Source organism: Halichoeres trimaculatus, unplaced genomic scaffold (assembly GCF_033239565.1).
Source record: "Halichoeres trimaculatus isolate MK-OKI-2021-1 unplaced genomic scaffold, fHalTri1.1 fHalTri1_scaffold_17, whole genome shotgun sequence".
Lineage (NCBI taxonomy): Eukaryota > Metazoa > Chordata > Actinopteri > Labriformes > Labridae > Halichoeres > Halichoeres trimaculatus.
In genome coordinates, this window is record NW_027437195.1 from 11,994,377 (window position 1) to 12,012,787 (window position 18,411).

The 18,411-nt window shown below is 38.9% G+C and overlaps 1 protein-coding gene across 1 annotated transcript; it reads left to right on the forward strand.

Moving 5' to 3' along the window:
- Positions 1–936: 936 nt before the first annotated feature.
- On the forward strand, positions 937–18,367 carry LOC141806240 (gamma-aminobutyric acid receptor subunit rho-1-like). Its single transcript, XM_074691624.1, has 10 exons — positions 937–2,394; positions 8,442–8,492; positions 8,580–8,686; positions 9,767–9,834; positions 11,397–11,620; positions 11,932–12,014; positions 12,470–12,610; positions 13,058–13,210; positions 15,308–15,504; positions 17,004–18,367. Exons 1-10 carry the CDS (start codon positions 2,279–2,281, stop codon positions 17,307–17,309), a joined length of 1,446 nt encoding a protein of 481 aa, XP_074547725.1. The 5' UTR covers positions 937–2,278; the 3' UTR covers positions 17,310–18,367.
- The last annotated feature ends 44 nt before the right edge of the window (positions 18,368–18,411 follow it).

Below are 18,411 nucleotides of genomic sequence, written 5' to 3' on the forward strand. Positions count from 1 at the left end.
TCCTGTGTTCCCAAACAAAAGTGGGGCTCGTCAAACCCTAACTGACTGCATTGTAGAGATTAAAATGTGGTTAGGGCAAAATTTCATTTATTCATTCATTCTCCAAACTGCTTATCTTGTGCAGGGTCGCAGGTGGCTGGAGCCTATCCCAACTGTCATTGAGCAAGAGGTGGGGTACAACCTGGACTGGTCACCAGTCAATCACAGGGCTTCGGCAAAATATCCTGCACTTAAATGAAGTCAAAACAGAGTATGTTCTTTGGTGATACTGCAAACTCAGACACTTTTAAGTTGAGGAGTCATTATTGATATTAGTTCATATTTGACAAGCAAATTGACAGTTTGGTCTTAACTTAATTGTCTTAACAAAGGTAAAACCCTTCTTAAATCATGCAGACCTGGAAAAAAACATCCATGCTTTTCTTAGCTCAAGAACCAACGACTGTAATGCAGTGTATGTCGGTGTCTCTAAGTCGTCACTCAGCCGTCTTCAGCTTGCTCAGAATGCCGCTGTGCACTTTTTAACTAGTACTCAACCAACACATCACCCCTGTTTATTTGCCCCTCACTGGCTTCCTGTTTCTTTCAGAGGTGATTAAAAAATGTTGCTTTTTGTTTTTAAAGCCCTTGATGACCTCGCCTCTCCCTATCTGTCTGATTCAGTGTGTGTTCAGAACCCAACTAGGGCCTTACGGTCCTCAAACCAGCTCTCGCTGGAAGTACCCAGAGCAAGGACTAAACACTGGGGTGATGGGGCCTTCTTGGTCACTGGGCACAGGCTGCAGAATAAGCTGTCACCTAAAATGCGCATCATTTGGGCTTTTTAAATCCAGGCTTAAAATCTACTTATTCAGACTGGCTTTTAACACACAGTAATAGGGTGAGATATTCTTGCCATTAGTATTGAATTTTATTATTATTGTATTGAATTTGAATTTTTTTTTTTTCTGATGTTGTTGATTTTAATGGAGAGCACTTTGGTCACCTTGTGTGTTGTAAAGGGCTCTACAAATGAAAGTTGATTTATTGATTGATAGGTAGTTCTGTGTAGGTGTGTGTCATCGACAGGTGTTAATTTCCTCAGTCATCAGGACTTTTAAAAACAAATCTGAACCCCAAATGACGCCTGACATTACTTACACCAATTTTCAGATTGACATTCATGGAGCTAACCCAAATTCATGATCTTATAATCCAACTGTTCAGTCTGCTGACAAAAAAAAAAAAGAAAGGGTGGCACATGGCCTGGATGACAATGACGTCAACGCTGAGAGGCCTTCCTGATTGGCTTGTTCAGATGGACAACACGCTTTGACAGACAAATTGCGGTGCAGCCCCTGGTGCGTTGCTAAATACAGACACAGAAATAGAATAAACACATTGCAGACATATTGTTTATCCGCTTTTATAATATGTGTGTGACCAGACGGGTTCCTGATGTTTGCACAAAACAAACACACACATTTTTTGTCTTTTTTAATCTGACATCTAAGAGGACCAAATCTCAGATAAAATATCACAATTCAAAGTCAAAGAGAAATGTTTTATATGCTGATAAAAATCAAATTCTTTTTCCGGGACCAATGTCTTTTGGCTCTAATTCCACTGGATTTGCAGAAACTTCATTGTCTGAAATCAATATAACAGCACAAGAATATTCCCCTCAACTGAGTTCATTGAGAAATTGCTCTGGAAAAATGCAGCTCACAGCAAAGAAATCTATTTACAGCGTGCATAAGTGAAATCCTGCAGACACCAAGGAGCAACAATGCAGATGTGTCAGATTTGTGCAGTGTGGAAATATTTCTGACTAAAGCCTCAGGGGGAGTTTCATCTCAGAGCTTTCTACAGCAGCCTGTGTGAGTCTGTCTCTCTAAACCGTTGACCTTACAAATGAGGCACGCTGCATCATTGTGCGAATTGGTGTTTCTGGGCGGTGCAAAGTGGAGTGGAGCATATCAGAGTGCAGGATATCTTAGCTGAGCAGAGCACAGAGAGGCAGGCACATCCGCCGCTGCTGCTGCTGCAGGGATCAAATCTGTACCATCTGACGCTCAAGGATTTATGGGTTTAGTCAAAATTGCTTTTCCCACTGTGGAGATTAAGCACCGTAGGATGTTTTCCACTCAGGCCGCAGAATAGTGTAGCTGCTGTTGCTGTTTTTCTTCTCTCTTATCGGCTCCGGAGCTGGAGAGGGTAATGTCTCAGGATGGCAGAGTGATCCAAACCCTGCAGGGGAGACGATTCTGACTGACAGGAGAGGTTTGTCCTCTGGGGAATGTACACCATGCAGGTGGATACTGTACTTGTGTTCTTCTGCGTTTGGCTCACGGGTGCAGCTGGGAAGATAGTCCAGTCGAGGGGTCACAAGCTGGAGCCCTACAAACAGAGCAGGTAACATCAAAGGAGTCACTCATCTACCATAAAAGAAACACTAAAATGCATGACTTTTTTTATTTTAACAAAGGATTTATCAAGCATCAGATTCACCCTGTATTTTTGAATCTCTTCTGTCTTCTTTATCTTCAAAGAGATGCATTTTTAAATGTTTACATGATGTTGTCCTGCGTTTCCTGTGTCACCTGTGCCGCTCCCTCCCCCTCTGAAAAAAAGACTTTTTCAGACAGCAGATTGGAGAGAGGGAGAGACAGAGCGGGAGGAAGACCTAAATCCCCACATCTATTTATGTACTACTAGTGAAAGCTGTGTTCTCTTGCCCCACAACTGCTCCAGGCCAGTTAATGACTGTTTGCCCCACCGCCAGCAGTTGTAGTCAATGTCATTTTCAGGTGATTATTTAGGCTAATTGCTGCCTCGCCGGTGCCTCCACTGGATTAAATGTTTTAGGAAGGACTGAACCAGATTTGGAAAGAGTTACTGCGTCCTAAATTTTCTCAAATAGAGATTGAACAGGGTGTGACTTTCCAGGTGACTTAAAAAGAATTTGTTTTGTATTGTGCATTTCAAGACATTTAATGAAACAGCTTCCTAAGCATTGATTTTAGGAGGTCTGTTGGTTAAAAGATGCTAAAATAGGTTTAAAGAGGAGAACATTTTGGATTAGCAGGATATATTTACCAAAAAGCTGCCAAGCATTTCAGAGGTCTGATGATGGATGAAAAACATCTTCGGATCAGTACATACAATAACTCACAAACAAGGAAACAAGGAACAAGAGTAAAATAACAACTATTTTTAATTTCTTAAATCACTGCCAAATGCAAGAAAAAATTTATAAATGAAATGTTGACCCCAAATTTTGAGAAAACCAAAACAAATTTTCCCATTTAGTAGCTAGAACTGGTGATTTTTTGACATTTTTCCCCTAGAATTTCAAACTGCACATCAAAACACTGACAGATTACTTTTCCATTAACCAACTGATTTGTCAGCCCTTGCATGACATGGGTTTTGCGTACGACAAGTGGTATGTGAACATCTGTATTCCGCAATGTACAATGTACAATATAATCCTTTAGGTGCATTAGAATAGTAAATGTGATCATTGTTTCAGTGACTCAGTCCCAATAAAGCTACATTTTGAAGTACATGAAGTACAGTATACTATGTAAAATATGAGTATAAGGCAAAACATTCACAGATTATTAGATTTAAGAAAATTCTGATGCGTCTGACATGAATCTAACAACTCCTCCTGTCTTTGTCCAGAGCAATATGAGATCAGCAACCACGGGGATGACTCACTAAGGCTGCAGTTTATGATTACTTCCATTATTGATCATTGTGAGGATTATTCTCTGAACAAATCTCTTTATAATCTTTACAATAAAATACTGAAAAGCCAAATAATTACTCACACTCCTTCAAAATTCATGTATATAAAGCACAAGCCAAAGAAACAAAAGTTAACCAGAATGACATGCCGACAACACACAACGACAAACAAAAGTTCAGCCTTGACATTTTAAGACCAGTGATTTCTAGAAAACAGCATCTTAATAATTCAGCGAATCAGATGAATTGACATATCTCTCCAGATTTATTGTGTACGAGGTCAGGACCTTTAATTTAACACTTGGGCTCAGTGAACAGAAACACAAAACTCCAATCAACACATCACTGAGAAACTGAGACTTTGCTTCAATTTACACTAGGAAAAAAAAAGATCTGATGTGAGTAAAGTGTAACTACTGTTTTAAAGCTTTTATGTCAGCACATTCTCTCATAAAAATATCAGCACAGAGTACAAATATCCCCTGAGGCTTTCTAGTCAGAAACTGTCTTTGCATTAATCTCTGGTGAAGATGATAAGACTTCCCCAAGCAGACACATTACAGCGCGGTACACCACGCAAAGCTATCAGCGTCGAATGATTTTCATCCTCTTCATACATTTTACAAACCCTGTCAAATCAAAATCCCTCTGCCTTTGGATGCAACATCACCATTCATGTCATAACACTCTCTATTTACAGATCAGATGTCTAACATCAGTCGAAAAAAAGCTGTTCCATCTTGGTGAAATAAACATGTCTGACATAACTGTACCGTTCATTTTTCATGCTGGAAACTACCATCGTATGACAAGGCAGCAGAGATGTTATTGAAAGGCTATTGGTGTTAAATCTAAACAATCCTCCATGAAATTGTTACCATTTTAAGTGATCCTCTCAGCCCTAAGGTTGTTGAGATGATCATTATGTATAAGAGGAGCACGGTCGTAATCATGTGTGGAAAATCTTCAAAAGAAAGAGAGCACAAGTGGCTCAAAGCTGCACTGTAATCTCTAAACACCAGCATCCCCTTATTATCCAATCTGTGCTTCACTGTGTTTCCACCCAAACTAGTTAAAAGTCCGCTCACATCACTCTGCTCGAGGTCCACACACTGCCTGAGAATACAAATCAAATGTAAATCTCTCATTCCTCTTTTTGTACCGGGGAAAATCTCAGTGTACTTATGCAGCAGTCAAACTCTTCTTCTCTCCGTTTCTCATCACTCTGCTCCTCCTCCCCGAAGTGAGAAATTGCAGAAGCGGCTGGAGGCTGCTGGTGTGGGTTGTGGGAGTTTTTCCATCAGCCTACTTTACTCAGATTTTCTCTCATTCGCTGCCTTGAGGAGGATGGCGAGGAGAAGGGGATTTGTGTAGGACAGCACAGTCCCACACAAAGAAACATCAGAGGGGAAAACCCTAATGAGGTTTGAGGGAGAGTTTTTTGTTCCAGCTTGGGGATTTTGGTTTATAAAAACACATTTGAAGATTCAAATAAATCTTTTTTCTTTTTTTTTTTTTTACATAAAGATTGCTTCCTTTAGTTTTGCTTTATACGCACTTAAATATCCTGAGAGTAAAAGTTGTAAGCTAACCTAGATTTAAAACAACTTGCGTATTGCTGTAAAGCCATTTGCCTCTAGTCAACAGGAGTGTGCTGTTTACATTTAGTTTAATGTTCCAGCATCTTCTCTTAAAAGTGCAGCCACACAGTTTGTCATGTTCATCATTCTACAGAGGCAGCATCCTTAAGTCTCTCTGTAATCGCTACTTACAGATTCTGCAAAAAAAAAAAAAGTGATATAGGTACTGAAAATGTTCTGGTGTTTGATTGTCATACCAGAGGTATTATCGATCCCTGCCTTTCTGGTCTTTGACTTGGGGAAAATAGTGTGTGTGTATGTGTGTCTGTGGGAAGCTAAAGAGGTGGAGCTCAGTCACACAATACAGTCCTGGAAACCTCTGACAGTCTTGTCATGACAAGTACAGTTTTACGCAAGTCCATCTTATAACTCCCTTTTGGGTGTCAGGTTTTAATTCCAACTTAATTCTTTATTTTAGGTTTCTAGTTTGGGTTTGAACAAAGGTAATTTACAGATAAAGAGGTTTTCCCTATGGTTTTCACTGGGAGTCCTTCACTGCTAAGTGCTTGTGGGGAATCAGGGAAGGGGGTTGAGTGGCATTATAGACAGAGAAAGAAAATAAGCAATGAAAGAAGGTCAGAATGACCGGAAGTGTCATACTACACCAAACTTTTACCAAGAAGACCAACAGCTCACCACACATTAAGCGTGTTTTCCAAGTAGCTCAACCAAAGCCTCTTTCTCATGGACACTCCTGTGCATTTTTCACAGTTTCAGGTCTTGTGGGTCCTAAATATTCAAAGATAACCTGTCTCACATGTCTCTTGTTGTGTGTTCGATACACTCTAATGACCCAAAATACCTTCTTTTCTTTTGAATTTTGTAGCAGAGTATGACTACAGACATGGGAGCCCATTTCTGCTAGAAAAAAAGATAATTAAGGGGGAAAAAAACAAAATAAATAAATAAACAAATACATTATTTTTGATAACAATAATAATAATAACAACAACAACTATAATAATAATAACAACAACAACTATAATAATAATAATAATAATAATAATAATAATAATAATAATAATAATAATAATAATAATAATAATAATAATAATAATTCTGAATTTCCCCTTGGGGATAAATAAAGTATTTTCTATTCTAATTCAGTCATGATCAAACATAGTATTTCATAATTATGACTTATTATTGAATTAAACAGTTAATATTGATTTTATTAAAAAAGTTTTGACCACCATTCTGATCCAAGATATCTTCCTAAAGATGACCTACAAACACTGTTAAAAGGATTAAAACTGTCATCTAAACAGCAAAATGAAGAAATTGAAATCATACCAGAGGTGAAATAGCCAAGTCTAACCACGCCTAAAAGTAACTCTGCTTAACTCCTTGTCTAATATATTTTCTGTTAAAGTCCAAAGAGTGAAACTCACCCAATCATGGAGGGCAAAAAATACAAAGCTAGCATATATGGAAATAACTACAGAAACATCTAATTAATACATACACAATGATGTTTGCCTCAGTATCTCTGATGGTATGGCTCATTGACTCTGAATGGCATCAGTCTCAGTCCCCAGAAATATATCCCTTTAACCCTGACCCCTGCAGTGGTAAATGCATACAGGTCTTTGGCATCATAGGGCCACACAGAGCAGAGCAGTATGCAGACAGTCGACGGTCTGCTGTGTGTTGTAGGCAGAGAGGGGGATTGGAGAGGCCTTTCTGCCAAGAGGATTAGGAACCAGCTGCTGGATGGATGCAGACGAGTAGCACACATTGAACCCTGCAGAACGCTGCAGCAACATTAAAAAAAACCCTCTGACTGTTTCATTTTGCTCTTGTCATGTTGTTTTTTGTGTTTTGTGCTGTCCCCTCACCTCACCCCTCCTTTTTTGGCTTCCTCTGTGGTGTTTTCTTAATGCATGTCTGTGGTCGTCGCAGGGATTTGGCCCTGTCTGTCACAGCTTGCTCTTCTAATAATCCATTTTAGAGCTATTGGAATTCTTTTTTTTTTTTTTTTTTTTATATCTCCGACACTCTTTGCGTTTGGCCTGAAAATGCAGCCTCAGTATCGTGCAGCTCTCTTGAAATGTGAGTAAATTATCGAGCTGGCTTTCTCTTAAGAGGATGTGATGAGGAAATGCTCTTTTGCCCTTTGTGTGATTCAAATGTCAGATCTGTGTGATGTAAGGGGATATGTTATATCTGCTTGTAGAGTGAGCAAATCAAACAAAGGACAAATTATTGTTCTGCTCTTAACACATACATGATAGATTAGGGCCTAAACATGACATTGTCAATTTTTCGAACATGACGGGCAGAAGATTTCTTCTTTTTTTTTGTTTGTTCTTGCAGATTGTTTCTTAACGAACTCATAATAATAAACAATCAGAAAATAATTACATTATTTGCCTTGACATTCCTCATGAGGGCACTCATAACAAAGCAGGCAACAGGTTGGCTCATTTGACAAACTGAAACTTGCTACATTTGGCACTTTTACATTTTTCTGTTGACTCCACGGTTAAATCATCAAACCAATGTTTGCATCAATAAAGCTGATTCCTAAAATCATTACCACACATCTCACTCCAAAAAATAATCCTTATCACATAGTAGGGGCAGCAATTTTATGATAAGTCCATCTCCTAGTGGTTATACTCTCTTGTTAGTCATCAACAATATGTAAAAAGTTTGTATTAACTTCCACAAGTCTAAGCTAGCATCTACCAGTTGTCTATGGCATCTGATTAAAGCTCCAGTTTCTTTCACACGTTTAACTGTTAAAACAAAGACAGGCATGAAAACCACGCCTCTCTGAAGCAGAAACCAGGGAACGATGTGGGCTTTTCTTCTAAAAAGATTACTGGATAATCAGAGTAATTGCAGACTAGTCTTCTGTGAAACGACCAATCAAACAAACTCCGACTTGTTGCTGCTCTGAATGTAAAATGTTGGAAAATAGAAACCTTGTCTACAATGTCAGGTAAAAGATGATGATGATGGTTTAATCTCACTTCATCAATCCCTTGGTTCAATGTTTGGCTGTTGTCATATGTGACAGATGTTCTGATTTATTTGTTTGTTTATTAATCTGGTTTGCAGGTTGCGAAGGGAAACCAAAATGGATGGAGGTGGAGGTCACAAACCTGGAGGGTGAGTTTAAAAAGTCTTTTCTATCAAAGCAATTACGTTTCATTCGCTAATAAAGAAGTTTTAACAAGATTTGTTTTTCTTTTACAGCCCAATTTACAAACGCAGTCCAGACATGACAAAATCCCCCATGACAAAATCTGAGCAACTCCTGAGAATAGACGACCACGATTTCACCATGAGGCCAGCATTTGGAGGTCAGAAAGTTCTTTTATTATTTATTGTTTTTTTTTGGTGACATATTTGACTCTTCAAGCTCAGTCATCCCTTGGCACGTGATTACAGCTCAGTCAGGAAGCTGCAGAAGCTGCAGAAGCTGCAGAAGCTGCAGAAGCTGCAGAAGCTGCAGAAGCTGCAGAAGCTGCAGAAGCTGCAGAAGCTGCAGAAGCTGCAGAAGCTGCATGCTCATTCAGTCATGCAGTGCAGCTGGATAAGATCCGTGCAGTGGACGTCCCCTCAAGCCTGTGCACATTAAGCTCTCTGAGATATTAACGACACCATCCATGCAAGCTGTGCTTGAGTTTCCAATTGCTGCTCGGTTCTTTACATTACAAGAGTGTTAATACATGTCTTTGGATCAGTATATGTTACAGGGATTTCATGTCAGCTTTTCATGGCTGCAGGATTACGCTGCGATAAAGTCACACAGACATTTGTTTTCTCAGGATAGTAATGGAATATATACTCTTAATCTTTTTGTCGTCCACGACAAGTAACCACAAACACGAGAGCTGTATTTAACAAAAAAAAGTACCGGTCATGAGGGAATTCTTTTTCAGAGAACCGCGTGCCGTGTTATTACAGCACAGCTGCTTGTAATCACATGACAATCTGCTGCTGAAAATAAAAAGAAGCCAAGTGACCCTTGCAGCATCCTTTGACTGCATCTGATTCCCACCATCAAATGCGTCTCAGCCAGAAGATGGATGGATGTCATCCAATACTGCTTCAACTTTGATCTACTATTGTGACCCAATTGTGTCGGTGTACTACGGGAGGATGATGAAGCTGAGTACAAAGCGGAAATAGGTCAAAAGTAGAATCCAAGCCAGACTGACAAAGTCGTGGCGCGATCATTTGCTTCATGTTTGTGTGATTCATCATTCTTTTCGGAAACACAATTACCAAAAAAAGAAATGTTCCAAAAATCCCTGTAAAGGTCATGTTGACTGTCACAGCCAAAATCCCTCCTAAGCAGCACGCTTAGCAAGCTGTCATGATGAAAAATAACACTTCTGTGTGTAATGCTTTTCTGACACACATCTATTTTCTCTCAGGTCCTCCGATTCCTGTGGGAGTCGACGTTCAGGTTGAAAGTCTGGACACCATCTCTGAGGTGGACATGGTGAGTGTGATGGTTCTTTATGTTTCACTGATTGTAAGATCAAACACTTAGGGTGCAAAATTAATTAATGTAAAATTTTAAAGTATCTGTCCTGTTACTTTCCACTTCACACATAACAACTCAGAGAAAATGTTTATTTTATTTATTCATTTGTATATTTGTTTTACACATATGTACATATAATGAGAAAGAAAAATATTAAATTAATCGTATATTAAAAACAAAAAAGACTGCATAAGTGTAAAGTGTGGCTAGAATTCTATAGAGGCTCACGTGAAAAACCTTGTACAAAAGATAAACTTATGTTCAAATACACACAACACAAAAATCACAAATACATATCATCTGTACGCATTGAAAATTTTACATAAAGACAAAAAGGGGACATCATAATTTTTAAATACAATTAATAAAATGAAATATAAGAGAGGTCAGATCAACAAACTTTAACACAGACCATTTTAAAGGGGTTTCTTTTGTATGTGAACCATGACAAAGATGAATTGATTAAATGTACATTGTGATTCCACATAACTTCATGGTAATAGAAAACTGACCACAAGATGTTTTGTACGATGGAAGAATGGATGGATGAAGATTATTAGCCTGTCGAGCTGGATAAGTGTAGAACTGAAAACTCTTAATAAAATAATCTTATAAACCTTGTTGCAACATTAATTATCATATCTCACTTGAAGGACAAATTTACGGACTTGAAGAATGTTAATGTCAATAATAGTCAACAATTTCAATTTAAAAAAAGAGAGGTGCACTTGGTGCAACAGCTTTGGAAAAAGTTGCTAATCCAAAAAAATGTTCTTGCAACAGTAAGAGCCGCTCATAAAATATTACAGTATGTTGTTATTGTTTCTTTACTTGTCTATGTTTATGGGACAGTTATCTGTCTTTTTTGGAGCTCTTTGTTACTTAATGAGTCAGGAGTTCGATGAGGAAGCAAACTCAAGTGAAAAATCATCACAACCCCAAATATTCATTATGAGACCCTTTGGAGGTCCTGACCCCTGCTTTGAATAACTGCACCAAACCACCAAGCTGATAATGTTTATAATTATTGATTTCTCCCATTATTGCCTGAATTAATTAATAATCATAAAAATAGATTGTTTGTTTGTGTATTTGCATTCTTACAGATGTCAAATTAAGTGGAGATTGTAAATTTAAGTATAGTACATACAATAGTTATAACTAAGTTATGTTATATAGCCCATATAGACATGAGAAGAATATATTGTGACACAGTGGATCTGATGTAATCTTTGGTTTCTGTAGAATATGAATCAATAGGTAATAATAAGATACAAAGGTCATTTCAGCTGCATCAAGACCTGACAGGGTATGTTGCAAATTTGCAACAACAGGCATCAAGGGGTTAATCCAAACAGTTGTAACACGCTGGATACTGAAATCAGTCAGAGAGGCTGGATTTACTGCTACTGTGAGGTACCTCTGACTGATTGTATTTAATATGTTTGGGATATTTTATTGTTATTGGCGTGTTCTTCACAAATGTACCGCTCTCCTTTGTGTCTATTCGCCAACAGGACTTTACTATGACACTGTATTTACGCCACTACTGGAAGGACGAGCGGCTGTCGTTTCCAAGCACCAACAACCAGAGCATGACCTTCGACAGTCGACTGGTGAAGAAGATTTGGGTCCCTGACATGTTCTTCGTTCACTCGAAGCGCTCTTTTATTCACGACACCACAACTGATAACGTCATGCTGAGGGTGTATCCAGATGGCAACGTCCTCTACAGTCTCAGGTAAGCACATCAGCTTTGGACTGTTGAGATGTTGGCATTATTCACTGAGAGAGGACAAAGCACTCAGAGAAAGAGTTTAATTTTCTGCAGTGAAAGTGTCATGTATGAACGCTTCTACAGACGTAGATGGAAGCAGAGCCAAAAATGTATCACATATAGATGGGACACAACTGTAATTCGATCATAATGATTATTGTTTTGGTTACAAAACATGGCAGGCTACTGTATATTGAAATAAACTGGAACCTCTTACGCCTGCCGTTGCAAACAACTTTATTTAAAGCATGTTCTTCTATGTTCTTTTCCTGCAGAGTCACCGTTACTGCCATGTGCAACATGGACCTCAGCCGCTTCCCTCTGGACACTCAAACCTGCTCGTTGGAGATTGAGAGCTGTGAGTGGATTCATCATGAACATGAACAAGAGCTTTTTCTTAGTCCTAGCGTGCTGCTCATCCACTCCATGGCTGGTCCAAATCAAATCACTTTAAAGCCAGAGGCCACAAACTATCATATCTTCACACCATAAACAAGACAAAGTTCCAGTCATTTGACCCACATGCACTTTTTCTCTTTTTTTGCCCTCTGGCCAGAATCAAGTTGTTGAGCAGATATTTCAAATATGTCGTGCCAAGAATATTTAAGTTCATTTTTGCTCAGCTCTTTATATAGTTTGACTTATAGACAAACTCAGAGGGTGTAATGTATGAGAGGTATCCCAAATTGGGCTTTTAAACTGAAGTAAAATCTTCTTTACACAGTTGTAGTTGACAGTCACATCCTGCATTCTTCGTCTGTCCTGATTTGGCCTCCGGATAGATGCACTTCTCTTTGTCTCTTTTCCCTCTAGATGCATACACAGATGACGACCTGATGTTGTACTGGAAGAAAGGCAACGAATCCCTCAACACCGACGACAGAATATCTCTGTCCCAGTTCCTCATCCAGAAATTTCACACTACCACCAAGCTGGCTTTCTACAGCAGCACAGGTACTGTAATCCACAACACACAGGGACTTTTAATACAGGCAGCAACTGAACTGATTATGCAAATTGACTTGACTGGTGCATCATGCATGGAAAGACTACATCACAATTGAATTTCAACTTCAATGCATCTCATTTTACTTTGTAAGCCTTTTACTGCCCAAGTATGAAGTGTTGCTCACATGTTATCATGTATTCTCTGAAAGTGACACCACTAAGAATGTATGAATAATTAATCCTGTGACACCAAAGGAGTCCACCTATCACCAACTGTGTGTGAAAGCCTTTTTAAAACTGCAAGTCACCTCTGGCTCAAAGTGCCACATGAAGCACTGTATGGGTTTTGATGAAGGTCTCTCTGCCACAGCAGTGAGGAGCCTCTGCCTTGAGTGTTTGTAAGCTTTATAAACAGCTTACATTTATGTGTAACGCTGATGTTTCTGCTTTCAGGCTGGTACAACCGTTTGTACATCCACTTCACCCTGCGGCGCCACATCTTCTTCTTCCTGCTGCAGACCTACTTCCCCGCCACTTTGATGGTCATGCTGTCCTGGGTGTCCTTCTGGATAGACCGCAGAGCTGTCCCTGCCAGGGTGCCGTTAGGTAAAATAAATAAAGCCAAACCAAAGGATTATTCTGAGATATGTGAAAAATTAATGACATGAAGGAAGATAAAGTGGGGAACCAGCTTGGTACAGTGTTTAAAACATGATTTATAACTTAGATCTAATAGGTTTCTTTTGAGGAACTAAATGTGAAGATCGTAACAACTCTCCATCAGTGTAATTATATAAAGCTACAGCTAGCAGCCATTTAGCTTAGTACCACTGAAAGCTGGGGGGAATAACTAGCTTGGCTGTGTAGATTGTATAGAATTAGATCAATTTTATTTTGTATGTTTTTTCAAGATAAGCAGCTTATTTCAGTTGTTTTCGTGATGTCTCAACATGTTTTTCTCATTTTTATGATAGCAGGATAGTTTATCTCATTTTCTCAGTCAAATCACAGTCAACTTTCTGTTTTCATTTTTAAGTTTCTGCCAGAAAATCATCTGATTACCTTCAACAAAAAGCTTCATTTTCTTGAGATAATAACAATTATCTTGCTACATTGGGTAAACAGGATTTGCTCTCTTGAAATAACAATAAAAATATGCCTTAATTTCATCAAAACAACTGACATTAACTTGTTATCTTGAGCATGAATAAAGTAAAATGAATTTAATAGGCTTTTCAAGTTTATCCTTGTTAATTTTGTTATTTTAATGTGAACTGAACAGGAAGTAATGGTGATCAAAAATAAATCTCAGTGGTGTTAATCAAGGAAATATAATTTGCTGAAATGGGGAGCTCCACAAGCTAACAAGTTACCTTAGCCTACAGAGAGGAGGCGAAAAAAACCAGCATGAGATAAATAAGAGGAGAAGACAGAAGAAAACAGCTAGCAAGGTTCAGTCAGATCAAGGAATAACAAAGATGACTAAAAAAAAAAAAGAAAAAGATGTCCAAACTCTTTATGTAAAATAAAACAAGTTACAAAGTGAGATGTAGCTACTAGCTTGCTTTGTAAGCTAACTGTGTCCTGTCGTTTTGCTGAGCTTAGAATAGAATAGAATAGAATAGAAATAGAATAGAAAATACTTTATTTATCCCCGAGGGGAAATTCAGGAGTCACCGCAGCATTTAAGAAAACAAAAGTAAGAAAGAGTATAGAAAGTGCAAAAAAAGTCCACAAGAAATTAGATGACGACATCCCGTCCACCACTCGTCCACCACTCTCCAGCCCAGCCAGTCTCCACCTCCACAGGGTCCAGGACTGAGCCTCCCCAGCAGTCTGTTCAGTCTCTGTCTCCTGGATCCTGTCTGCTCACAGCAGGCGAAGCTCCTCCGATGTGTCGCGGCGTCCGATGTCTGCTCCGTCAGCCACGTCCGTGAACAGCATGATGCCGCTGGGTTAGCACAGCTAGCTCGTCCATCCCCCGGAGCTAGATCCCACGTTCCCAACAACGATGGATGGAAGGACAGGTCCACGTCTTCACCTCCCAGCTCACATCCGAGAACCAGCACGTCGTCCTCACCTCCTCCTCAGCTCGAGGGAAATCATCAAGCCCTACACTAGTTAGCATTGACATGCTACAGGCTGCTAACAGCTAATTTTGCATGTAAACAATGCAGCCATGGTTACATGTAGGATCTCCGGACAAACACAGGAGAAAAGTAGTAAAAAATATCGCCAAAGCCACAGAAAGTTTGGTGTCCGTGACCGACAATGAACCATACAAAGTAATGATCCACTCCAAATACAAAGATGACGAAAAAGAGACAAAAAAATTACAAGAAACGGACAAAGACGAGAGAGCTGCTGCAACAGGCAGCTACTTGGGTAGCGCCTAGCAACGGAAAAAAAAAAAAAAAAAAAAAAAAAAAAGAAGCCACTTAGCCACTTGGTGTAACAGTAGCAGCTCTTCACTTGTTACTTTTAAATTTCTGAGTGGTCCAGGAAATATCCTTTCATAAATCTTTTTTTTTTTTTTAATTTACATTTTGTGCTGTGTTTGATGACTTAAATATGATATATATAAGGTGTGATTTAGCGAGCTCCAGAGATTGTCTGATGTTAAACTTAAAACCTGCTAGCTGTTTCCTTAGTCTCTTAAACGGAGTCTCCATGTGACTAAACTCTTTCTGTGTTTTACTCCAGGCATCACCACAGTGCTGACCATGTCCACAATCATCACCGGGGTCAACGCCTCCATGCCCCGCGTCTCCTACATCAAAGCAGTAGACATTTACCTCTGGGTCAGTTTTGTATTTGTCTTCCTGTCTGTGATAGAGTACGCGGCGGTCAACTACCTCTCCACGGTGCAGGAGAGGAAAGAGAGGAAACTGAGGGAGAGGGTAAGTGTTGTTACACAAGATTCTCTGTTTTAATCAAAGACAAAGTTAACTTTTGCTATGTCGTACAGCGACAACTTACTTTACTGAACCAATGTAATTAACAAAGTCAGTATGTGAATACATGCAGCATTTCTAACCTGAGGGAACTGCAAGTGAACAACCTGTATTTTGATTCTGGACCTTTTAGAGATATCAATGAAGTTTTCTTCTTACTGAACTATTTATGTTAAGGGGATATAATGAATGTTTGATATTTACATTTTCCTCCTTTTTCTTTTTAAAATGCTAACATAGGGAAGCAAATTTTACTGTAGTGTTTTACTTGAAGAGGGGGTACTGTACTCTTTTTTTTTTTAAGAGTTTTTGCTGTCCACCTGGTAGTCGTTTTGCATGATTTTCATCTGGAAAAATCTCTATTTTTCTTACACTGATGTTTTAGAAAACACTTATTTCAGCCTCTGCCTGAAAAGCTTCATTCAAGGATCTGTCTCTTCAAGGCTCCTGTGAAGATCTCATGCTATTTTTTAACCAACCATTTTGAACAGTTTAGAGACAGATCATTTCTAAAACATATTATATGTACCTGTTAATACACATCCAGCCTTGTTTCATCAGATCCATGATGAAAATATGGTAAAGCATAACAGCCTTTCTTCAAAAGAGTGAAAAAAGCTTGACTTTGCAACAAATTTAATCCTATTTTCTGTTTTTTTTCCCTCTCTTATCAAACCTCACCCACTGTTACGAAGCTGCAGAGGAAACCATATTCTCTACAATTACTCTGTTGTTTATTGTTCTCTAATTATCCGCACATTCAGCTGTGGGTACAGTGTATTCATTATGTGTTTATTGGTGCTAAAATTTAATTAATTGTGTTTTTTGCCAATTTTATTCATGCATATAAACCTCCCTGAAGGCTGATTGATTTCAAAATGTTTAAATGGCTCTCATTTAAAGATGTAATCAAAGTTTTGCATTTCTTAATAGTTACAAATGTGAAAACTTTCCCCATTAAAATTTAAAATAAAACAGACACATCAGGACTTTCTTTCCTCTAAGCCCAAACGGAACAACGCCGACCTGATTTTAAAAACATTTTACACATCAGAATATCTCTAAACCGGTGGAGACACAAATCAATTATTCATGTTTCTTTCCAATCAGCAGATGAATATTTTCAGAATTGGCTCCATCTAAACTCTTGGGGCTATGGCAAATTATTTCTGGGACTACAGCTTGTGTACTATACTGCTATTCTTCAGCTGCCAAATGCTGCAGCATATGGAGCCAAATTGCCCACGTACCCCGAGGATCATTCCCAGCACAAACAACCTTCTATAAATCTTTCATGCCAAAGTTATTAAGAAGTACTGAGTGTGCAGAAAATATGCTAAACATCTGACAAAACATTCATTTTCTCATGTAGTTTGTTTCACAGTGTCCACAATAAGGAGATGCAGAAGTGTCAACAAAATCAATTCTGTGTGTCTTTCCTGTAGCTGCCGTGTACTTGTGGCATTGGAAACCCGGACGAGATGATGATAGACCCCCAGATCACTGGCTACGGGTCACTGGATATGAACACAACAGGGAATTATGGTATGCCGGAGAACGGTGGGCGCCAGGAGCCGAGAATGTTGGCTCAAGTGGCGCTCAGCGACCCCCAGCTCACAGGCCAGGTGAAGCCCTCAAGAGGCTATGTGAACATTTGGATAGACACCCACGCTATAGACAAGTACTCAAGGGTTTTGTTCCCTGGAGCCTACATCCTCTTCAACATCATCTACTGGTCTATCTACTTGTAACGCAGGAGAGACCTCTATGACGGGACTTTAAAAAGCTCAGCTTGATTGGGACAAAGCAGGACAAAAACATTGACTAAAATGCTTTTCAGATGGACGGCTCATGTACTGCATGTGGACCACACACAGATTGGGTACCATTGCCTTCTTGACCCAGCCACTTAAAACTGAAGAGTTTTGAAATGAGCTATGAACACGATCGTCGCTAATCTCGATCTTTGGGATTTTATGCTGGAATTTTCATGCTCTGGACGCACGTCTGGATGTCGTCGGCTGTGAAGACTTGCACAAACAGATGCACAAACACAGACCTTTGTATTTTTGCAGTTTAAGCATCATTTCAGGTTTTGTTGCAGTGACTCTTTTACCACATTTTCACGAATTAAGAATGAGTTTCTTACATTGCACGTTCCTGAACTGACTCCTTTCTTGACAATCAGAGAATATTTTATAGAGTTGTTCAGATTATTTGTTTCCGTGTGGAGTTTTAGATGATGGTAAAAATTGGGAATCAGCTCGCCTGGCCCTGCCCTGAGGTTAAAAAGAAACACCTACCAGCGTTTACACAACCAAACCTTTGGCAGTGTATGCTAGCTGTTTTCCCTTGTCTCCAATATTTGTGCTAAGCTTGGCTAATTACCCCAAGGCTGCAGCTTCTTATTTAGCTCAAAAAAAGTGAAGGTGTTTTTAATTTTCTCCTGTAACCCCTGCTGAAAAAAAATCAAATAAGAGTGATTTCTCTTCCTTGAAAAACTTAATAATCACACTGTTTTTATTCTTGAAGTTTGGTTTCGCCTTTGCAGCACGTTCTATGATTCAATGTTTCATTTCACTGTGGTCTTTGTCGCATTGAATTCAACTGTGCAGTCAAATTATTGTGATTTCAGAAGTTTAATTTATTTGAAGCTAGTGCAGCCTAATGAAAAATATAAATATAAAAATATGTTGAGGAAACCTGAAACAGGATTGATGGTATTATTTTTCTAGATGTCTTCATTTCTTCTCTTTTTTAAAATACAACTGAAGCTCATCTCCTGTTTGGTGTCGTGAGGCTTTGAGGTTTGACCTGTTAGTTGCTAGTTTTATTGTCTTTTTCAACTTAAAA

Coding starts and splice junctions, on each gene's coding strand:
- LOC141806240 (XM_074691624.1), top strand. CDS start 2,279: ATGTACACCATGCAGGTGGATACTGTACTTGTGTTCTTCTGCGTTTGG. Junction 11,621..11,931: donor AACGTCCTCTACAGTCTCAG/GTAAGCACATCA, acceptor CTTTTCCTGCAG/AGTCACCGTTACTGCCATGT. Junction 12,015..12,469: donor CTCGTTGGAGATTGAGAGCT/GTGAGTGGATTC, acceptor TTTTCCCTCTAG/ATGCATACACAGATGACGAC.